The 24,341-nt window shown below is 49.0% G+C and overlaps 1 protein-coding gene across 5 annotated transcripts in view; it reads left to right on the forward strand.

Annotated features, from left to right (window-relative positions):
• RCN1 (reticulocalbin 1) overlaps window positions 1-24,341 on the forward strand; it is a 129,356-nt gene that overhangs the window by 15,836 nt on the left and 89,179 nt on the right. For all 5 annotated transcript variants that reach the window (XM_063944461.1, XM_063944462.1, XM_063944463.1 and 2 more), the window contains exons 4-5: window positions 4,529-4,707; window positions 7,416-7,476. In XM_063944461.1, coding sequence (XP_063800531.1) covers window positions 4,529-4,707; window positions 7,416-7,476 — 240 coding nt within the window. The remainder of the gene's footprint in view (window positions 1-4,528; window positions 4,708-7,415; window positions 7,477-24,341) is intronic.

Below are 24,341 nucleotides of genomic sequence, written 5' to 3' on the forward strand. Positions count from 1 at the left end.
TCAAAAAAGGTGGCACTACCGTCTCCGGATACGGCCGCCCTAAAGGAGCCTGCTGATAGAAAGCAGGAGGCTATCCTGAAGTCTGTATATACACACACAGGTATTATACTGAGACCAGCTATTGCTTCAGCATGGATGTGCAGTGCTGCAGCTGCGTGGTCAGATTCCCTGTCGGAAAATATTGATACCCTAGACAGGGACACTATATTGCTAACCGTGGAGCATATTAAAGACGCAGTCTTATACATGAGAGATGCACAGAGGGATATTTGCCGGCTGGCATCTAAAATAAGTGCAATGTCCATTTCTGCCAGGAGAGGGTTATGGACTCGGCAGTGGACAGGTGATGCAGATTCTAAAAGGCACATGGAAGTTTTGCCTTATAAGGGTGAGGAGTTGTTCGGGGATGGTCTCTCGGACCTCGTTTCCACAGCAACAGCTGGGAAGTCAGCATTTTTACCCCATGTTCCCTCACAGCCAAAGAAAGCACCGTATTATCAGGTACAGTCCTTTCGGCCCCATAAGGGCAAGCGGGTTAAAGGCGCGTCCTTTCTGCCCAGAGGCAGAGGTAGAGGGAAAAAGCTGCAGCATACAGCCAGTTCCCAGGAGCAAAAGTCCTCCCCCGCTTCCTCCAAGTCCACCGCATGACGCTGGGGCTCCACAGGCGGAGCCAGGTACGGTGGGGGCCCATCTCAAAAACTTCAGCAATCAGTGGGCTCGCTCACGGGTGGATCCCTGGATCCTTCAAGTAGTATCTCAGGGGTACAAGCTGGAATTCGAGACGTCTCCCCCCCGCCGTTTCCTCAATCTGCCTTGCCAACAACTCCCTCAGGCAGGGAGGCAGTGCTAGAGGCAATTCACAAGCTGTATTCCCAGCAGGTGATAGTCAAGGACGGGGTTACTATTCCACAATGTTTGTGGTACCGAAACCGGACGGTTCGGTGAGACCCATTTTAAATTTGAAATCCTTGAACACATATATAAAAAAATTCAAGTTCAAGATGGAATCGCTCAGGGCGGTTATTGCAAGCCTGGACGAGGGGGATTACATGGTATCACGGGACATCAAGGATGCTTACCTGCATGTCCCCATTTACCATCCTCACCAGGAGTGCCTCAGATTTGTGGTACAGGATTGTCATTACCAATTCCAGTCGTTGCCGTTTGGTCTGTCCACGGCACCGAGGGTATTTACCAAGGTAATGGCCGAAATGATGATACTCCTTCGAAAAAAGGGAGTTTTAATTATCCCGTACTTGGACGATCTCCTGATAAAGGCGAGGTCCAGGGAGCAGTTGTTGGTCGGGGTAGCACTATCTTGGGAGGTGCTACAACAGCACGGTTGGATTCTAAATATTCCAAAGTCACAGCTGGTCCCTACGACACGTCTACTGTTCCTGGGGATGGTTCTGGACACAGAACAGAAAAATGTGTTTCTCCCGGAGGAGAAGGCCAAGGAGCTGTCATCTCTAGTCAGAGGCCTCCTAAAACCAAAACAGGGGTCGGTGCATCACTGCACGCGAGTCCTGGGAAAAATGGTAGCTTCCTACGAAGCAATTCCATTCGGCAGGTTCCATGCAAGGACTTTTCAGTGGGACCTGTTGGACAAGTGGTCCGGATCGCATCTTCAGATGCATCGGCTGATAACCCTGTCTCCAAGGACCAGGGTGTCTCTGCTGTGGTGGCTGCAAAGTGCTCATCTTCAAGAGGGCCGCAGGTTCGGCATACAGGACTTGGTCCTGGTGACCACGGATGCCAGCCTTCGAGGCTGGGGGGCAGTCACACAGGGAAGAAACTTCCAAGGACTATGGTCAAGTCAGGAGACTTCCCTACACATAAATATTCTGGAACTGAGGGCCATTTTCAATGCCCTAAGTCAGGCAAAACCCCTGCTTCAAAACCAGCCGGTACTGATCCAGTCAGACAACATCACGGCAGTCGCCCATGTAAACCGACAGGGCGGCACAAGAAGCAGGACGGCGATGGCAGAAGCCACAAGGATTCTCCGATGGGCGGAAAATCACGTGTTAGCACTGTCAGCAGTGTTCATTCCGGGAGTGGACAACTGGGAAGCAGACTTCCTCAGCAGGCACGACCTCCACCCGGGAGAGTGGGGACTTCATCCAGAAGTCTTCCAACTGATTGTAAACCGTTGGGAAAGGCCACAGGTGGACATGATGGCGTCCCGCCTAAACAAAAAGCTAGAAAGATATTGCGCCAGGTCAAGAAACCCTCAGGCGATAGCTGTGGACGCTCTAGTGACACCGTGGGTGTACCGGTCGGTTTATGTGTTCCCTCCTCTTCCTCATACCCAAGGTACTGAGGATAATAAGGAGAAGAGGAGTAAGAACTATACTCATTGTTCCGGATTGGCCAAGAAGAGCTTGGTACCCGGAACTTCAAGAAATGATCTCAGAGGACCCATGGCCTCTGCCGCTCAGACAGGACCTGCTGCAGCAGGGGCCCTGTCTGTTCCAAGACTTACCGCGGCTGCGTTTGACGGCATGGCGGTTGAACACCGGATCCTGAAGGAAAAGGGCATTCCGGAGGAAGTCATTCCTACGCTGATTAAAGCTAGGAAAGAAGTGACCGCAAACCATTATCACCGCATTTGGCGAAAATATGTTGCGTGGTGTGAGGCCAGGAAGGCCCCAACGGAGGAATTTCAGCTGGGCCGTTTTCTGCACTTCCTACAGTCAGGGGTGACTATGGGCCTAAAATTGGGTTCCATTAAGGTCCAGATTTCGGCTCTATCGATTTTCTTCCAGAGAGAACTGGCTTCACTACCTGAAGTTCAGACTTTTGTTAAGGGAGTGCTGCATATTCTGCCCCCTTTTGTGCCTCCAGTGGCACCTTGGGATCTCAACGTGGTGTTGGATTTCTTAAAGTCACATTGGTTTGAGCCACTTAAAACCGTGCGGCTGCTAAAGACTTGGAGGCTTCCAAGTTGTTGGACGTAGTCAGGGCCCTGAAAATTTATGTTTCCAGGACGGCTAGTGTCAGGAAAACTGACTCGCTATTTATCCTGTATGCACCCAACAAACTGGGTGCTCCTGCTTCAAAGCAGACTATTGCTCGCTGGATCTGTAGTACGATTCAGCTTGCACATTCTGCGGCTGGACTGCCGCATCCTAAATCAGTGAAAGCCCATTCCACAAGGAAGGTGGGCTCTTCTTGGGCGGCTGCCCGAGGGGTCTCGGCTTTACAACTTTGCCGAGCAGCTACTTGGTCGGGGGTCAAACACATTTGCTAAATTCTACAAGTTTGACACCCTGGCTGAGGAGGACCTAGAGTTTGCCCATTCGGTGCTGCAGAGTCATCCGCACTCTCCCGCCCGTTTGGGAGCTTTGGTATAATCCCCATGGTCCTTACGGAGTCCCAGCATCCACTTAGGACGTCAGAGAAAATAATATTTTACTCACCGGTAAATCTATTTCTCGTAGTCCGTAGTGGATGCTGGGCGCCCATCCCAAGTGCGGATTGTCTGCAATACTTGTATATAGTTATTGTTTAACTAAAGGGTTATTGTTGAGCCATCTGTTGAGAGGCTCAGTTATATTTCATACTGTTAACTGGGTATAGTACAGGTTGAGTATCCCATATCCAAATATTCCGAAATACGGACTTTTTTGAGTAAGACGGAGATAGTGAAACCTTTGTTTTTTGATGGCTCAATGTACACAAACTTTGTTTAATACACAAAGTTATAAAAATATAGTATTAAATGACCTTCAGGCTGTGTGTATAAGGTGTATATGAAACATAAATGAATTGTGTGAATGTACACACACTTTGTTCAATTCACAAAATTATTAATAATATTGGCTAAAATTAACTTCAGGCTGTGTGTATAAGGTGTATATGTAACATAAATGCATTCTGTGCTTAGATTTAGGTCCCATCACCATGATATCTCATTATGGTATACAATTATTCCAAAATACAGAAAAATCCAATATCCAAAATACCTCTGGTCCCAAGCATTTTGGATAAGGGATACTCAACCTGTATCACGAGTTATACGGTGTGATTGGTGTGGCTGGTATGAGTCTTACCCGGGATTCAAAATCCTTCCTTATTGTGTCAGCTCTTCCGGGCACAGTATCCTAACTGAGGTCTGGAGGAGGGTCACAGTGGGAGGAGCCAGTGCACACCAGGTAGTCCTAAAGCTTTCTTTAGTTGTGCCCAGTCTCCTGCGGAGCCGCTATTCCCCATGGTCCTTACGGAGTCCCAGCATCCACTACGGACTACGAGAAATAGATTTACCGGTGAGTAAAATCCTATTTATTATTGGGTATGATGTGTTTACTGCTACACAACTACTGACTGAGAACAACTGCCCCGTATAGCGGTTGCCCATATATAAGTTTAGCCTTAGTTTATGTATAGTCCTGCAGTCTGTGAGCTATATTTAATAACTCAGCTGGGTAATGAAGACCGGTTACTGCCATGAAACCTTTTATCTTTGTTTCATCTATGTTTTATCTTTGTTTTGTTTTATCATCCTTTTATCTTTGTTTCGTTGCAGCAAACCCTGAAGAATTCCAAGATGCAGCAGAACAGTTTAGCTTTAAGAAGATGCTGCCCCGTGACGAAAGGAGGTTTAGGAGAGCCGATCTTAACGGAGATCTAGAAGCAAGTCGCGAGGAGTTCACCGCTTTTCTGCACCCAGAAGAATTTGAGCATATGAAGGACATCGTTATATTGGTAAGAATAGAATCCTTACTCCAGTTCTGCCCACGTCAGCACATTTTCAGGTCAGTGTTGTCTTGGGAATATTGCAAGTGATAGAGTGTATTTTATATGGTTTATTATTATGATTTGCCAGCCTCCAGCTATCTTCACTCATAGACATCATTCTTATTCCCCATGAAGGGTGCAAAGTGCTGGTACTGACTTGCAAGTTGGTGGTACCGTAAGTTTTTGGCATAGCGTCGCACTTATTGGCATCCGCAATGTCTTTGCAGGGAATAGGATTGCCCCATTGAGAGAAATGTAGCAACCTTTTAAAGTGAAAAAGTCAGTTGGCTTCCAACTGTCATTTTATAGACTGTTGCGGATAAGTGATAGGTAAAAGCTGATTGGATGCTTCTCCACTTTTGCTCTTCGGGATATTTGAAACATCTCCCCCTGCATCTGTTACAATTACGTACTGCGTCATGTGTTTACTAGACGTCTCTATAAGCCAAATTTCATACGCCCAACTTTTTCGGAGTGAGATCTCTGCAGTGCACTGTGGAGAATATAGTTATTTAACATCACTGGCATTTAATTTTTCCCTTATCGCTCAGTGCCCCTGCTCTCATTGCCGATACAGCTGGTAACCAGTGGAACACCGTGGGTGTCAGTCCATGGTGCTTTGTGTTTAATGTTTTCATAAATAATGTACTCAGGTGTTAAATAGAAGGGAGTTGTATTCTTTTTTGCAGAATACGCATAGATGTGTAATAGGGTTTATACATCCCAAGTTGTAAATCAGTGATTTAGTGAAAAAAGAAGGGTGGACCAAACTGTGCAATGTTAAATTGATTTGTATCAATATTTTGCAGAATGTAAAATTAATGTAGGTTTAATGAAAACCACAAGAGAAAAGCAGTTATTATGTCAGATGGGATGGAGGTATGCAGACAGTACAACATTTAGTTGTATAGAAAGAGGTATTAATAGCAGCAAGAGGGTTTTTTTGGGGGGGATTTTTTCTGGGGGGGTTGTAATGCCGCCCAAGTTTGGCGGCTGTGCGGGATGCAGGCCGAACACGGATGTTTTTTTTTAAAGGGGCAATCACTTACAAGGCAAAACATATCTAAATTCGGCCAGCATCTCACACGCCCCTTTAAAAAAAAAAAAAAAAAAAAGTCCGACTTTGGCTAGCATCTCGCACGCCCCTTTAAAATAAAAAAAAAGTCTGACTTCGGTCGGCATTACATCCCGCCCCTCACCTTGATTATTGACTAGAAAAATGGTGCGTTTATTGCAGGAGGGGACCTCACTCGTTATAAGCTTGCACCGCTGTGGGGGGTGAGCAAAAACTAGCAAGGTATTCCTGCCTGGATAAGTTAGAACGATAGGTTCCATTGACAAAGCTAAACTTGCCTTTAGAAAACTAATCATGTACCCCATAGAGAAAAGAACGAACAGCGTAATAAAGATACATTGGGGGAGATTCAAATGTTTGAAAAGTCGGTTGGGTGTCTGTTTTTTCCTGTCAATTGGAACCAGGACCTTGCAGACCCGTGAGTTGACTTTTGCCACAAGTCACACACAAGCAAATTATTTTAAGGGGTTTTGGGGGTTGTAATTCTGGATTTCATTATAAAAGAATGATCAGGACTGTCTGTTACATGGGCAGTATACCCTTCTGTTCCGTCTGGCAGGTTCCAAACGCTTTTACTTGGATCCTACCACTCTGCCAAAACTACCACCTCTCTTTATTGTGTTGGTGACGAGTTTTACACTCTTCCTGCCTTGCCTGCCCACCTTTACCTATTCTCCATCTCTATCCTTTCTTCACTTATTGCGATCAGGTTTCTGTCTCCTTTATTCACTACCGTTACTAACCGTTTTGTCTTTTCTAAGAGGTAAATTTGCTCAGCAGTGGCTTGCAAGCTTCTCGGAGTGTTTAAGCATGAAATGTAAAATGGCAATACCAATCTAAGGGCCCGATTCAAACCTAATCGCTGCTGTGCGAAATCGCTCCATGGGCGATAATCAAATGACTGCGTATGCACCGCAATGCACACGCGCATCACCAAACAGCGACAGGATGGTGCTAAAATATTGATCGCACAGCGTACGCAAGGTGATTGACAGGAAGAGGATGTTTGTGGGTGGTAACTGCCCGTTTTCAGGGAGTGTCAGGAAAAACGCAGGTGTTCCCAAGCGTTTTCAGGGCAGGTTTGTGACGTCCGCTCCGGCCCCTATCAGCCTGTTTGTATCACACTGTAGGAGTAATTCCTGGGCTACGCATAGACTGGAAAACGAACAGATTTGCAGATGTCTGCAGAATTTTCGCACGGCGTACACATGCATTCGCACACTTGCATGGGGAGGGTTTTCACTCTCCCTGGGCAGTGACTATCTGATCGCAGACCTCTGCAAATTTGCAGCACAGTTTTTTAGTCCCTAAATGCTTAATTAAACATGCATATAAGGGGCATTAAATTAACCCCTAATTCTCTGTTATCCATCATACTTATCTTCTTGGAACTCTGCTGTTTTCAAAACTACTGATTTAAAATGTCTTCTTCACTCCAATGGCCTTCATGGCTGTGCCTCTCCTGGGTCACCTCCTACCTCTACAACCATCTTTTTTTTTTTTTTTTTTTTTATTACCATTTGCTGTCCTCTGACAGCCATGCCTCAAATATGTTGCCATATAAATAAACCTTTTATTCAAAATAAACTTTCTTTTGCAGGAGACCCTGGAAGACATTGACAAGAATGGAGATGGCTTTGTGGATGAAGATGAATATATTGGTAAGATGGGCCTTAAATTCAAGTTTAAGTTTGTTAATGAACATACTGGGTGTAGGAAACAAGGTGGGTAATTCAGAGTTGATCGCAGCAGCAAATTTGTTAGCAGTTGGGCAAAACCATGTGCACTGCAGGGGGGCAGATATAACATGTGCAGAGAGAGTTATATTTGGGTGGGGTGTGTTCAAATTGAAATCTAAATTGCAGTATTAAAGTAAAGCAGCCAGTATTTACCCTGCACAGAAACAAAATAACCCAGTAGGAGTGGGATGTGACGATGATTGATTGTGGTAAAAAACAGATTCTGACCAGAGGCTGGGCAAGGGGTGTATGTACTCTGGGCTGGTGCTGTATTGTATTTCCAGCATTCTGATAATGTAAAATACTGTCCTGACAAGATCAGTTAGAAGCAAAGACCTGAATCTGTCTCCTGTCAATATGCACTAATTTCTAATAGTAAAAAGGAAGTAATTATCCCACACCAATCTATTGTCCTATTTATTATTGTTTATTAATATTTCTCTTACGTCCTAGAGGATGCTCGGGACTCCGTAAGGACCATGGGGTATAGACGGGCTCCGCAGGAGACATGGGCACTATAAAGAACTTTAGAATGGGTGTGCAGTGGCTCCTCCATCTATGCCCCTCCTCCAGACCTCAGTTAGATCCTGTGCCCAGAGGAGACTGGGTGCACTACAGGGGAGTTCTCCTGAGTTTCTCTGAAAAAGAATTTTGTTAGGTTTTTTATTTTCAGGGAGCACTGCTGGCAACAGGCTCCCTGCATCGTGGGACTGAGGAGAGAGAAGCAGACCTACTTAAATGATAGGCTCTGCTTCTTAGGCTACTGGACACCATTAGCTCCAGAGGGTCGGAACGCAGGTCTCACCCTCGCCGTTCATCCCGGAGCCGCGCCGCCGTCCTCCTCACAGAGCCGGAAGATAGAAGCCGGGTGAGTATAAGAAGAAAGAAGACTTCAAAGGCTGCTGAAGACTTCAGATCTTCTCTGAGGTAACGCTGCGCGCCATTGCTCCCACACACAACACACACAGCGGGCACTGAAGGGTGCAGGGCGCCAGGGGGGCGCCCTGGGCAGCAATTATAAACCTCTTGGGACTGGCTAATAATATATATATAGAGGCTGCGTAGGCACTATATTATAGAATCCCCCGCCAGTATAGAAAATTTGAGCGGCACCGAAGCCCGCCGCTGAGGGGGTGGAGCTTGATCCTACAGCACTAACCAGCGCCATTTTCTCCACAGCACACTGCAGAGAATCTGGCTCCCCGGACTCTCCCCTGCTGAACACTGTGACAGAGGGCAAAAAAGAGGGGGGGGGGGGGCACTTTTTATTGGCGCAGTGAGTGTATAATTATATATTTATATAAAAGCGCTGTTTTGTCTGGGAATTTGTTTTCCAGTCTCAGTTAGCGCTGGGTGTGTGCTGGCATACTCTCTCTCTGTCTCTCCAAAGGGCCTTTTTGGGGAACTGTCTCCATACAGATATATCCCTGAGTGTGTGGGGGTGTCGGTACGTGTGTGTCGGCATGTCTGAAGCGGAAGGCTCATCCAAGGAGGAGGTGGAGCAGATGATTGTGGTGTCTCCGTCGGCAACGCCGACACATGATTGGATGGATATGCTGAATTTTTTAAATGCAAATGTGTCTTTATTACATCAGAGGTTGGACAAAGCAGAGTCCAGGGATAGAACAGGGCCTTTCAGGGTCTCCGAAACGTCCCCTGTCCCAAGTAGCAGACACTGATACCGACACGGATTCTGATTCCAGTGTCGACTACGATGATGCGAGGTTACACCCAAGGGTGGCCAAAAGTATTCATTATATGATTATTACAATAAAGGATGTTTTGCATATCACTGATGACCCCTCTGTCCCTGACACGAGGGTACACATGTTTAAGGAAAAGAAACCTGAGGTAACCTTTCCCCCATCTCATGAGCTGAACGCGTTATTTGAAAAGGCTTGGGAAACTCCAGACAAGAAACTGCAAATTCCCAAAAGAATTCTTATGGCATATCCTTTCCCTGCGCAGGACAGGTTACGGTGGGAATCCTCACCCAGGGTGGACAAGGCGTTAACGCGCTTGTCCAAAAAGGTGACGCTGCCGTCTCCAGACACGGCCGCCCTCAAGGATCCTGCTGATCGCAGACAGGAAACTACCTTAAAATCGATTTATACACATACGGGTGCCTTGTTCAGACCGGCAATAGCGTCGGCTTGGGTTTGTAGCATTGTTGCGGCTTGGACGGATACCTTGTCAGCTGACATTGATACCCTGGATAGGGATACCATTTTATTGACCTTAGGTCACATTAAAGACACAGTCTTATATATGAGAGACGCTCAGAGAGACGTTGGTCTGCTAGGTTCGAGCGCAAACGCCATGGCGATTTCTGCTAGGCGAGCCCTGTGGACCCGCCAATGGTCGGGTGATGCCGACTCAAAGAAGCATATGGAGGTTTTGCCTTACAAAGTTGAGGATTTATTTGGGGAGGGTCTCGCGGACCTGGTTTCCACAGCTACCGCGGGCAAATCTACCTTTTTACCTTATGTTTCCCCACAGCAAAAGAAAACGCTGCAATATCAGATGCAGTCCTTTCGGTCGCATAATTCCAGAAGAGGTCGGGGCTCTTCCTTCCTCGCCAGAGGTAAGGGAAGAGGGAAAAAGCAGCCTGCTACAGCTAGTTCCCAGGATCCAAAGTCCTCCCCGGCTTCTACGAAATCCACCGCACGATGCTGGGGCTCCACTAAGGGAGTCTGCGCCGGTGGGGGCACGTCTTCGACTCTTCAGCCACGCCTGGGTTCGGTCAGAGGTGGATCCTTGGGCAATGGAAATTGTGTCCCAAGGTTACAAACTGGAATTCGAAGACGTGCCTCCTTACCAGCTTCTTCCCCAGAAAGGGAAATAGTTTCAGCTGCTATTCAAAAACGGTGTCAACAACAAGTGGTTGTCAAGGTTCCCCTGCTTCAACAGGGGCAGGGGTACTATTCAACCCTGTTTGTGGTCCCGAAACCGGATGGCTCGGTCAGGCCCATTTTAAATTTAAAATCCCTAAACCTGTACTTGAAAAAGTACAAATTCAAGATGGAATCGCTCCGGGCAGTTATCTCCAGCCTGGAAGGGGGGGATTTTATGGTGTCACTAGACATTAAAGGATGCATACCTTCATGTCCCCATATATCCCCTTCATCAGGCGTACCTGAGATTCGCTGTACAGGAATGTCATTACCAGTTTCAGACGTTGCCGTTTGGGCTTTCCATGGCCCCGAGGATTTTCACCAAGGTGATGGCGGAAATGATGGTGCTCCTGCGCCGGCAGGGAGTCACAATTATCCCGTACTTGGACGATCTCCTGATAAAAGCGAGATCGAGAGAACAGTTGCTGAAAAGCGTGTCGCTCTCCCTGAGAGTGCTGCAGCAACATGGCTGGATTCTCAATCTGCCGAAGTCACAGTTGGTTCCAACGACTCGGTTGAAACCGAAAAGGGTGTCCGTTCATCAATGCACTCGAGTACCGGGGAAAATGGTGGCGTCCTACGAGGCCATCCTCTTCGGCAGGTTTCATGCGAGGACTTTTCAGTGGGATCTTTTGGACAAATGGTCCGGGTCCCATCTTCACATTCATCAAAAAATCAGCCTGTCCCCAAGGGCCAGGGTGTCTCTCCTGTGGTGACTGCAGAGTGCTCACCTTCTAGAGGGTCGCAGGTTCGGCATTCAGGACTGGGTTCTGGTGACCACGGACGCGAGCCTCCGAGGATGGGGAGCAGTCACGCAAGGAAAAAATTTTCAGGGACTATGGTCAAGCCAGGAGGCTTGTCTACACATCAACGTACTGGAATTGAGGGCCATATACAACGGCCTGCGTCAAGCGGAGAATCTTCTTCGCGGCCTACCGGTTCTGATTCAGTCGGACAACGTCACAGCCGTGGCTCATGTAAACCGACAAGGCGGAACAAGGAGCAGAGTGGCAATGGCGGAAGCCACCAGGATTCTTCGCTTGGCGGAAAATCATGTAAGCACTTTGACAGCAGTCTTCATTCCGGGAGTGGACAACTGGGAAGCAGACTTCCTCAGCAGACACGATCTCCATCCAGGAGAGTAAGGACTTCATCAAGAAGTTTTTGCAGAGATAACAAGTCGTTGGGGACTTCCTCAAATAGACATGATGGCATCACGCCTCAACAAGAAGCTTCCGAGGTATTGTGCCAGGTCAAGGGACCCTCAGGCAGTAGCGGTGGATGCCCTAGTGACACCGTGGGTGTTTCGGTCGGTCTATGTGTTTCCTCCTCTTCCACTCATCTCAAAGATCTTGAGAATCAAAAGACGAAAAAGAGTGCGGACAATACTCATTGTTCCCGATTGGCCTCGAAGGGCCTGGTATTCAGATCTTCAGGAAATGCTCGCAGACGATCCGTGGCCTCTTCCTCTCAGAGAGGACCTGTTGCAACAGGGGCCCTGCGTGTTCCAAGACTTACCGCGGTTACGTTTGACGGCATGGCGGTTGAACACCGAATCCTAGCTGGAAAAGGCATTCCGGAAGAAGTCATCCCTACTCTGATAAGGGCTAGGAAGGAGGTGACGGCGAAGCATTATCACCGTATCTGGAGAAAGTATGTATCTTGGTGTGAGGCCAAGAATGCTGCTGCAGAAGATTTCCATCTGGGCCGTTTTCTCCACTTTCTGCAGACAGGAGTGGATATGGGCCTGAAATTAGGCTCCATTAAGGTACAGATTTCGTCCCTATCAATTTTCTTTCAGAAAGAATTGGCTTCTCTCCCGGAAGTCCAGACTTTTGTAAAGGGAGTGCTGCACATACAGCCTCCTTTTGTGCCTCCAGTGGCACCATGGGACCTTAACGTGGTGCTACAGTTCTTAAAGTCTCACTGGTTTGAACCTCTTCAAACGGTGGAATTAAAATTTCTTACTTGGAAAGTGGTCATGTTGTTGGCCTTGGCATCTGCAAGGCGGGTGTCCGAATTGGCGGCCTTGTCTCACAAGAGCCCCTATCTGATTTTCCATGTGGATAGAGCAGAATTGAGGACTCGTCCTCAATTTTTGCCTAAGGTGGTTTCTTCGTTTCATATGAACCAACCTATTGTGGTGCCTGTGGCTACAGGGGACTTGGAGGATTCCAAGTCCCTTGATGTAGTCAGGGCCTTGAAAATTTATATAGGAAAACATAGGCTCTGTTTGTCCTGTATGCAGCCAACAAGATTGGCGCTCCTGCTTCTAAGCAGACTATTGCTCGCTGGATCTGTAACACGATTCAGCAGGCTCATTCTACGGCTGGATTGCCGTTACCAAATTCGGTTAAGGCCCATTCCACTAGGAAGGTGGGCTCTTCTTGGGCGGCTGCCCGAGGCGTCTCGGCATTACAACTTTGCCGAGCGGCGACTTGGTCGGGTTCAAACACTTTTGCCAAATTCTACAAGTTTGATACCCTGGCTGATGAGGACCTTATGTTTGCTCAATCGGTGCTGCAGTCATCCGCACTCTCCCGCCCAGTCTGGAGCTTTGGTATAAACCCCATGGTCCTTACGGAGTCCCCAGCATCCTCTAGGACGTAAGAGAAAATAAGATTTTAAACCTACCGGTAAATCTTTTTCTCCTAGTCCGTAGAGGATGCTGGGCGTCCGTCCCAGTGCGGACTATATTCTGCAAGACTTGTATATAGTTTCTCTGACGTCCTAGTGGATGCTGGGAACTCCGTAAGGATCATGGGGAATAGACGGGCTCCGCAGGAGACTGGGCACTCTAAGAAAGAATTAGGACTACTGGTGTGCACTGGCTCCTCCCTCTATGCCCCTCCTCCAGACCTCAGTTAGAATCTGTGCCCGGCTCGAGCTGGTTGCACACTAGGGGCTCTCCTGAGCTTCTAGTAAAGAAAGTATTTATTAGGTTTTTTATTTTCAGTGAGATCTGCTGGCAACAGACTCACTGCTACGAGGGACTTAGGGGATAGAAGCGAACCTACCTGCTTGCAGCTAGCTTGGGCTTCTAGGCTACTGGACACCATTAGCTCCAGAGGGATCGAATACAGGCCCAGCCTCGGTCGTCCAGTCCCGGAGCCGCGCCGCCGTCCCCCTTGCAGAGCCAGAAGCAAGAAGAACGTCCTGGAAATCGGCGGCTGAAGACTCCGGTCTTCATTAAGCTAGCGCACAGCACTGCAGCTGTGCGCCATTGCTCCCTATGCACACCACATACTCCGGTCACTGATGGGTGCAGGGCGCTGGGGGGGGGGGGGGCGCCCTGGGCTGCAATTAGAGTACCTTAAATTGGCAAAACAACACATAATATAGTCTAATAAACTATATATGTGTAAAAATCCCCTGCCATAATATTAATAAAAGAGCGGGAGAAGCCTGCCGAAAAGGGGGCGGGGCTATCTCCCTCAGCACACTGGCGCCATTTTCTCTTCACAGCTCCGCTGGAAGACAGCTCCCCAGGCTCTCCCCTGCAGTTTCCAGGCTCAAAGGGAAAAAAGAGAGGGGGGGCACTAAATTTAGGCGCAAACTGTATTGCATAGCTACTATAGGGAAAATCACTTTGTGTAGTGAAAATCCCTGTTTATATAGCGCTGTGGTGTGTGCTGGCATACTCTCTCTCTGTCTCCCCAAAGGACTTTGTGGGGTCCTGTCCTCAGTCAGAGCATTCCCTGTGTGTGTGCGGTGTGTCGGTATGGCTGTGTCGACATGTTTGATGAGGAGGCTTATGTGGAGGCGGGGCAGGTGCCGATAAATGTGATGTCACCCCCTGCGGGGTCGACACCAGAGTGGATGGATATGTGGAAGGTTTTACACGACAGTGTCAACTCCTTATATAAAAGGTTCGATGACATAACAGCTGTGGGACAGCCGGCTTCTCAGCCAGTGCCTGCCCAGGCGTCTCAAAGGCCATCAGGGGCTCAAAAACGCCCGCTACCTCAGATGGCAGACACAGATGTCGACACGGAGTCTGACTCCAGTGTCGACGACGACGAGACTAATGTACATTCCACTAGGGCCATCCGTTGCATGATTACGGCAATGAAAAATGTGTTGCACATTTCTGACATTAACCCAGGTACCACTAAAAAGGGTATTATGTTTGGGGAGAAAAATCAACCAGTGGTTTTTCTCCCATCAGATGAGTTGAATGAGGTGTGTGAAGAAGCGTGGGCTTCGCCTGATAAAAAACTAGTGATTTCTAAAAAGTTACTGACGGCGTACCCTTTCCCGCCAGAGGACAGGGTACGTTGGGAGACATCCCCGAGGGTGAATAAAGCGCTCACACGCTTGTCAAAAAAGGTGGTACTACCGTCTCAGGATACGGCCGCCTTAAAGGAGCCTGCGGATAGAAAGCAGGAGGCTATTCTGAAGTCTGTATATACACACTCAGGTACTATACTGAGACCTGCTATTGCTTCAGCATGGATGTGCAGTGCTGCAGCAGCGTGGTCTGATTCCCTGTCTGATAACATTGATTCCCTTGACAGGGACACTATATTGCTAACCATAGAGCATATTAAAGACGTAGTCTTATATATGAGAGATGCACAGAGGGATATTTGCCGGCTGGCATCTAGAATTAATGCAATGTCCATTTCTGCCAGGAGAGTATTATGGACTCGGCAGTGGACAGGTGATGCGGATTCTAAAAGGCACATGGAGGTTTTGCCTTACAAGGGTGAGGAATTGTTTGGGGATGGTCTCTTGGACCTCGTTTCCACAGCAACAGCTGGGAAGTTGACATTTTTACCTCAGGTTCCCTCACAGCCTAAGAAAGCACCGTATTATCAGGTACAGTCCTTTCGGCCCCAGAAAGGCAAGCGGGTTAAAGGCGCGTCCTTTCTGCCCAGAGGCAGGGGTAGAGGGAAAAAGCTGCACCATACAGCCAGTTCCCAAGAACAAAAATCCTCCCCTGCTTCCACTAAATCCACCGCATGACGCTGGGGCTCCACTGGTGGAGCCAGGTGCGGTGGGGGCCCGTCTCCGGAACTTCAGCGACCGGTGGGTTCGCTCACAGGTGGATCCCTGGGTTCTACAAATGGTATCTCAGGGATACAAGCTGGAATTCGCGGCGTCTCCCCCTCGCCGTTACCTCAAATCAGCCTTGCCAGCTACTCCCCCGGACAGGGAGGTAGTGCTGGTGGCAATTCACAAGCTGTACCACCAGCAGGTGATAATAAAAGTTCCCCTCCTTCAACAGGGACGGGGTTACTATTGCACAATGTTTGTGGTACCGAAACCAGACGGTTCAGTGAGACCCATTCTAAATTTGAAATCCTTGAACACTTATATAAGGAGGTTCAAGTTCAAAATGAAATCGCTCAGGGCGGTTATTGCAAGCCTGGAAGAAGGAGATTACATGGTATCACTGGACATCAAGGATGCTTACCTGCATGTCCCCATTTACCCACCTCACCAGGTGTACCTCCGTTTTGTGGTACAAGACTGCCATTACCAATTCCAGACGTTGCCGTTTGGTCTGTCCACGGCACCGAGGGTATTTACCAAGGTAATGGCCGAAATGATGATACTCCTTCGAAAGAAGGGAGTTATAATTATCCCATACTTGGACGATCTCCTTATAAAGGTGAGGTCCAGGGAGCAGTTGTTGGTCGGAGTAGCACTATCTCAGGAAGTGCTACAACAGCACGGCTGGTTCTGAATATTCCAAAGTCGCAGCTGGTTCCTACGACGCGTCTGCTGTTCCTGGGTATGATTCTGGACACAGAACAGAAGAAGGTGTTTCTCCCGGAGGAGAAGGCCAAGGAGTTGTCATCTCTGGTCAGAGACCTCCTGAAACCAAAACAGGTGTCGGTGCATCACTGCACGCGAGTCCTGGGAAAGATGGTAGCTTCTTACGAGGCAATTCCATTCGGCAGGTTCCATGCAAGGATCTTTCAGTGGGATCTGTTAGACAAGTGGTCCGGATCGCATCTTCAGATGCATCGGCTGATCACCCTGTCCCCGAGGGCCAGGGTGTCTCTGCTGTGGTGGCTGCAGAGTGCTCATCTTCTAGAGGGCCGCAGAGTCGGCATACAGGACTGGGTCCTGGTGACCACGGATGCAAGCCTCCGAGGTTGGGGGGCAGTCACTCGGGGAAGAAACTTCCAAGGACAATGGTCGAGTCAGGAGGCTTCCCTACACATAAATATTCTGGAACTAAGGGCCATTTTCAATGCCCTAAGTCAGGCAAGACCCCTGCTTCAAAACCAGCCGGTGCTGATTCAGTCAGACAACATCACGGCGGTTGCCCATGTAAACCGACAGGGCGGCACAAGAAGCAGGATGGCGATGGCAGAAGCCACAAGGTTTCTCCGATGGGCGGAAAATCACATGATAGCACTGTCAGCAGTGTTCATTCCGGGAGTGGACAACTGGGAAGCAGACTTCCTCAGCAGGCACGACCAGGTGGACATAATGGCGTCCCGCCTCAACAAAAAGCTAAAAAGATATTGCGCCAGGTCAAGGGACCCTCAGGCAATAGCTGTGGACGCTCTAGTGACACCGTGGGTGTACCAGTCGGTTTATGTGTTCCCTCCTCTTCCTCTCATACCAAAGGTGCTGAGGATAATAAGAAAGAGAGGAGTAAGAACTATACTCATCGTTCCGGATTGGCCAAGAAGGACTTGGTACCCGGAACTACAAGAAATGATCTCAGAGGACCCTTGGCCTCTACCTCTCAGACAGGACCTGCTACAGCAGGGGCCCTGTCTGTTCCAAGACTTACCGCGGCTGCGTTTGACGGCATGGCGGTTGAACGCCAGATCCTGATGGAAAAGGGCATTCCGGTTGAAGTAATTCCTACGCTGATAAAAGCTAGGAAAGATGTGACAGCAAAACATTATCACCGCATATGGCGAAAATATGTTGCTTGGTGTGAGGCTATGAAGGCCCCCACAGAAGAATTTCAGCTGGGTCGATTTCTGCACTTCCTACAGTCAGGAGTGACTACGGGCCTAAAATTGGGATCCATTAAAGTCCAGATTTCGGCCCTGTCTATTTTCTTTCAAAAAGAACTGGCTTCACTGCCTGAAGTTCAGACGTTTGTTAAGGGAGTGCTGCATATTCAGCCTCCTTTTGTGCCCCCAGTGGCACCTTGGGATCTCAACGTTGTGTTGGATTTCCTAAAATCACATTGGTTTGAGCCACTTCAGACCGTGGAATTAAAATATCTCACGTGGAAAGTGGTCATGCTTTTGGCCTTGGCTTCGGCTAGGCGGGTGTCAGAATTGGCGGCTTTGTCCTGTAAAAGCCCCTATCTGATCTTCCATATGGACAGAGCAGAATTGAAGACTCGTCCCCAATTCCTCCCTAAGGTGGTATCAGCGTTTCATTTGAACCAACCTATTGTGGTGCCTGCGGCTACTCGGGACTTGGAGGCTTCCAAGTTGCTGGACGTAGTCCGGGCCCTGAAAATCTATGTTTCCAGGACGGCTAGAGTCAGAAAGACTGACTCGCTGTTTATCCTGCATGCACCCAACAAGCTGGGTGCTCCTGCTTCTAAGCAGACTATTGCTCGCTGGATCTGCTCCACGATTCAACTTGCACATTCTGCGGCTGGACTGCCGCATCCTAAATCAGTAAAAGCCCATTCCACGAGGCAGGTGGGCTCTTCTTGGGCGGCTGCCCCGAGGGGTCTCGGCTTTACAACTTTGCCGAGCTGCTACCTGGTCGGGATCAAACACGTTTGCAAAATTCTACAAGTTTGATACCCTGGCTGAGGAGGACCTTGAGTTTGCTCATTCGGTGCTACAGAGTCATCCGCACTCTCCCGCCCGTTTGGGAGCTTTGGTATAATACCCATGGTCCTTACGGAGTTCCCAGCATCCACTAGGACGTCAGAGAAAATAAGAATTTACTCACCGGTAATTCTATTTCTCGTAGTCCGTAGTGGATGCTGGGCACCCATCCCAAGTGCGGATTGTCTGCAATACTTGTATATAGTTATTGCCTAACTAAAGGGTTATTGTTATGAGCCATCTGTTTAGTGAGGCTCAGTTGTTATTCATACTGTTAACTGGGTATAGTATCACGAGTTGTACGGTGTGATTGGTGTGGCTGGTATGAGTCTTACCTGGGATTCCAAATCCTTTCCTTGTTGTGTCAGCTCTTCCGGGCACAGTTTCCCTAACTGAGGTCTGGAGGAGGGGCATAGAGGGAGGAGCCAGTGCACACCAGTAGTCCTAATTCTTTCTTAGAGTGCCCAGTCTCCTGCGGAGCCCGTCTATTCCCCATGGTCCTTACGGAGTTCCCAGCATCCACTACGGACTACGAGAAATAGAATTACCGGTGAGTAAATTCTTATTTTTTGCTTACATAAGGGTTATGTTACAGTTTTGATCAGTCTCGGGCTGATGCTGTTTTGTTTCATACTGTTAACTGGTTCGTATATTCCATGTTATACGGTGTTGATGGTGTGGGCTGGTATGAATCTTGCCCTTAGATTAACAAAAATCCTTTCCTCGTACTGTCAGTCTCCTTTGGGCACAGTTTCTCTAACTGAGGTCTGGAGGAGGGGCATAGAGGGAGGAGCCAGTGCACACCCATTCTAAAGTTCTTTATAGTGCCCATGTCTCCTGCGTAGCCCATCTATACCCCATGGTCCTTACGGAGTCCCCAGCATCCTCTACAGACTAGGAGAAAAAGATTTACTGGTAGGTTTAAAATCTTATTTTTTCATCCCATTTATTATACACTAACATTTGCCGTGGCTTCTCTCTCATGGATGTCTGTTATTGCTCAGCAGAACTAATTATAAAGACACTAGTGCCATCTATTATTGGGATGATCACAGTCCAGTATAAGTTCACTTTAGTCAAACAAATATTTATCTTATAGATCAAAAATCAGTTACCTAACACCGAAAGGTTGCAAGTAACACGACCGGCGACTGATATACTGTAAGCATAGCATGTCGTATTTGTCTTGGTGCGCCGTTTGATGTGTAAACTGAAACTTTGAGTCAAGATAAACTGCCTGATTAGTGATTATATATAATCTGATTTTCATATGAAATAGAACTTGTATTTCTATATACAAGAGCAGTACGGATGGTGTAATGGTTAGCATTGCTGCCTCACAGCACTGAGGTCATGGGTTCGATTCCCACCATGGCTCTAGCTGTGTGAAGTTTGTATATTCTCCCCGTACTTGCGTGGGTTCACCCGGAACTCCTCAAGGGATATTAATGTATATGTGCTGTGGTGCCCACCGTGAGTGGGCAACTCCCACCCAATATGGTCCAGAGATTTGGCGGCACTCAAGCAAGTTGTTTGATGCAATCAACCTTAATTGGCTTTATTGGCCAGGTATGCTTGCGTATACTAGGGATTTGTCTTCGGTTTGCTATACAGCAGCCAAGTAAGTAACCGATAAGCCGGTGGAAGGGGGGGAGACAAGTACAGTCATACAGTTAGGTATACCATAGGGACACCTGTGTGTTACATGTATGTCTAGTTAGTCAATGTTCAGGAGTTCAGCAGGCGGACCGCTTTGGGAAAGAAACTTTTGAGGCTTCTGGTGGGGGGACGGCCCTGTAACGCCTGCCTGAAGGAAGCAAGTTAAACATGTTGTGGCCACAGTGTAGCTGGTGCTTTACTATCTTCGTTACCCGCATTTTAGCCCTTGACAGATACAGGTCCTGGACTGAGGAAAGGCCCCGATGATCTTCTCTGCGGTTCTGACCACCTTTTGGAGCCTGCATCTGACCCTAGCGCTGGCGAAGCCGTACCATGCCAGTATCGAGGAACACAGTACCAACGCCACAGTCGCGGAGTAGAAGAGGAGCAGAAGCTTCTGTGTGATGTTGAACTTCTATAGTTGCCTGAGGAAGAATAGCCTCTGATGCGCTTTCCTGACAGTGGCGTCAGCGTTGGACCCCCATTTAAGATCCCGGGAGATTGTGGTACCCAGGAACTTGAAGGCGTCCACTAGCGATACCACACTGTTGGCAATCGTTAGCAGAGGTGCACTAGCCGTCTTCTTCCTGAAGTCCACTGTCATCTCAACAGTTTTGAGGGGGTTGAGCTCAAGGTTATTGTGGCTGCAGCACTGGACCAACCGGTCCATTTCCCGTCTATAGGCCGATTCGTCCACGTCCTTGATGAGGCCGATGACTGTAGTGTCGTCAGCGAATTTGAGGATCTTTACTGATAGCGCCCCTGAGGTGCAGTCATTTGTGTACAGGGAGAAGAGCAGGGGTGAGAGGACACAGACCTGAGGGGCCCTTTTACAATTGGACCGCGCTTGAGAGGTGAATTCCCCCGCTTTCACCACCTGTGTCCGATCTGTCAGGAAGTCTACTATCCAGGAACAGGTAGCTTCTGGGACCTTTAGGCGAAGTAATTTGGGTTGGAGGATGCTGGGGACGATTGTATTGAAGGCCGGGCTGAAATCAACAAACAGGACCCTTGCGTAGGTACCAGGAATGTCTAGGTGCTGTAGAATGTAGTGCAGGCCCAGGTTGACTGCATCCTCGACACACCGCTTCGATCGATAGGCGAACTGTAGGAGGTCCAGTTGGGGCCAGTCACAGTTTTCAGGTGATTCAAAACCAGATGCTCGAACGTTTTCATGACCAGAGACGTCAGTGTTATCGGCCTGTAATCATTCAGGTTCGCGATAGAGGGTTTCTTGGGGACCAGGACAATAGTGGACCTTTTGAGGCAGGAAGGGACTTTCTGTAGCTCCAGCGATTTGTTGAAGATCTTGGTGAATATTGGGGCGAGCTGACTCGCACATGCTCTCAGGGCAGATGGTGACACTCCGTCAGGACTCGGTGCTTTCCTGGATTTGGCCCTTTTGAAGAGTGCCTCCACCTCTTCTTGGGCGACTTGCAGTGCCTGGAGTTGGCCATCTGTGTTTGGGGCACCGTAGAGCTGATTGGGTCGCAGGGGATTTATTTTTCGGACCTGCAATAAAAATGGTTCAGCTCGTCTGCTAGGTCTTGGTGCATGGTGGTGGGCTTCGCTGTTTTCTTGTAGTTGGTTATGGATTGCATTCCTTTTCATACAGATACGGGGTTATTGGTGGAGAGAGAGTTTGTCTGCTTGTCCGAGAACCGGTTTTTTTATAGTCTGATTTCTTTAGTCAGAGAGTTCCTAGTTCGGTTGTATAGTGCTCTGTTGCCGCTGCTATAGGCCTCCTCTGTGGCCCGATGAAGTTGCCTGAGCTGGGCGTTGAACCAGGGCTTGTTTGTTGTTGTTGTAAATGCGGTAAGTCTTGGCAGGTACACACATGTCCTCGCAGTAGCTGATATAGGATGTGACTGTGTCTGTCAGGTCGTTCAGGCCGATTGCAGAGGCTATGAAGACCCTCCCCCCTCCATTCCGTGCAGTCGAAGCAAGCCTGGAGCTTCATCTTGGCCTTGTTGGTCCATTTCTCAACAGTCTTGACGACAGGCTTAACTGCTCTCAGCTTCTGTGTATAGGTAGGGAGTAGGTGGACGAGGCAGTGGTCAGATAGGCTGAGTGCAGCATGCGGGATAGACCGGAAATCAGACTTGAGGGTAGTGTAGCAGTGATCAAGTGTGTGCCCTTCCCTAGTGGGGCATGTGACTTGTTGTTTGTACTTAGGTAGCGCCTTGCTCAGGTTAGTTCTGTTGAAGTTGATACTTAGCAACTCCAGGTGAGGGCTACATGATTTACCTAAGATCGTGACATTGGTGCACCATCTGTTGTTGATGTAGAAGCAGATGCCACCACCCTTCGTTTTTTCCTGAGAGAACCTTGGAGCGATCGGCCCTGAAGGGACCAAGGCCTGGCAGAGACATCGGGTTGTCCGCAATATGGTCGTCAAGCCACGTCTTCGTAAATCAGAGGACAAATGAGCCTGTAATGCCTGACCCTGCGCTGCCCAGAAGGAGGGACAGTTCGAAAACAGGATCACGGAGAGTGCAGACCAGTGCCCTCGCCGCCGCCACCTGACTAGGGCGCCTGCGCGACAGCCTCTCCTCTGAGCCCAGGTTCTTCTACTAGGGCCGACATGAGGGCCTCCATTGACCAGGTCGTTGGTCATCGTGGCACGGCCGCGTGAGTGGGCCGCGTCAGAGCCACGTGTGTGGACTGCGTCAGATCTTAATGTTTGGGGGTCCCTGTCCTGTCCCACAGGGCACTTAGTATGTTGGGCATGTTGGGATGGCTTTCCTAGGGGCTGCAGGCAATGCGGCGTGGAGCCGGGATGCCGCAGCCACGTTGGAGCCTTCCACGGGGGCCTCTTCCCATGCTGCCCCTGTGGTTACCCCTGCAGGAGCTGCTTCTCGGGCTACTGGGGGCAGTAATGATAGTGATAGAGGGTCTGGGGATGTTGCAATGGGGGGCCGCAGCCGGGCTGGGATGCAGTGGTATGCAGCGGCCTAGACTGAGTTGGCCATTGCTGGAACTGCTGGAGGTCGGGGCGTCACTTCTGGAGGTAGCGCTGCTTCCGCAGCAACTGTGGGGCTGGTGCTAGGCCTGGACTCGCAGGGGCCTTGAACAGGCAGACTGGGGGCGCTGTGGCTTGGGTAGAGGGCCTTGATCTTGCCGGGGGTGGCACTGCTGCTATGGGTGGCTGTTGCTAGGCCGGCACTGTGCCGGGACTCACCCTGGCTCTGTCCGCGATTTCCCTGTGAATAGCCGCGGTTAGGTGGGGCCTTAGCCGTGTTTGCGCTTGACCGAGTCCTGGCACATCTCCCGGGGGCCTTTCCTGCACCGCTGCCCCAGCAGCTCTTCATCTGGGGGGCGCATGGGGGATTGCCGGAAGCCGGGTTGGCTGGGGACCAGGATGGTGAGGATGACGCGGCCTGCAAAGGACGAAGCAGGGCAACGGCTCGACTCAGGACCGGGTAAGCACCGCGGGAGCGCTCCAATTTAGGAGGGCTTCCCTGCTGTATTTTGTCACCGGTGGGATGGACAAGGACAGGGGAAAACACGGGGAAACAGGTATTTTTGCTGAGCTGTATAGCTCCGAGGCAGCCATCATGAAACACACACACACACACACAATGTGTGTGTTTTTGAATATGCATACATATATATCTCTGTGCATTTAGGGTGTGCAGTATGTATGTGTGTGTGCATGTATGTGTGCATGTATGTATGTGTGTGTATGTATGTATATATATATGTATATGTATGTGTGTATGTGTGTGTGTATATATATATATATATATATATATAAACACACACACACACACACACACACACACACACACGCACTCTGGACCGGCACTCTGCCCCTCATGTAACGACCATACTCCGGTGCCCTCTGGAACAAATGGTGTAGTCGTCTAAATTCAAACAGCAGCGGCACTCATGGGGTTTGTAGATATAGAAGTGTATTTCACATCAAATCCAAAACCGACGTTTCGGGGCTCACACGCCCCTTTGTCAAGGTGAGTAACATACAGACATTAAACAAGTGATTACCTTATATGCTGAGAAGAAGCCCGCCAGTGCATCCCGCTTGGATCAGCGCCACGGACTTCCGCTCCGTCGCTGGTCCCTCTCCAATGCGTCAACCACCCCGCGCCACCTGGTCGTCTTGGCAACCGCGACGCTGGCTGGCCCCGTCACCTTAGTGAATTCTTTCGATCCTCCTCACTTTCTAATACACCCACAGTGTTGGTGCCATTACGTCACCTATAGCAACAGAGACCCTCCACCTCATGAAAAAAGAACATGTCTTAGGAGACATCAAACTCTACTACATTAGTATACTTTACTGGGCTAATTAGAACTCTGTGAAGGCTGAGGTAGAGACGGGACCCAGGTAATTGCTGCCCTCCAGAACTCCTTTATAAAAACAATTAAACAACCACTGCTTTCAGCACCAATATGCCCTATACTACGGTGAAAATGCCCCACATGGAGCGCTATATAAATGAAT

The sequence above is a fragment of the Pseudophryne corroboree genome, chromosome 11 (assembly GCF_028390025.1).
Source record: "Pseudophryne corroboree isolate aPseCor3 chromosome 11, aPseCor3.hap2, whole genome shotgun sequence".
Taxonomy (NCBI): domain Eukaryota; kingdom Metazoa; phylum Chordata; class Amphibia; order Anura; family Myobatrachidae; genus Pseudophryne; species Pseudophryne corroboree.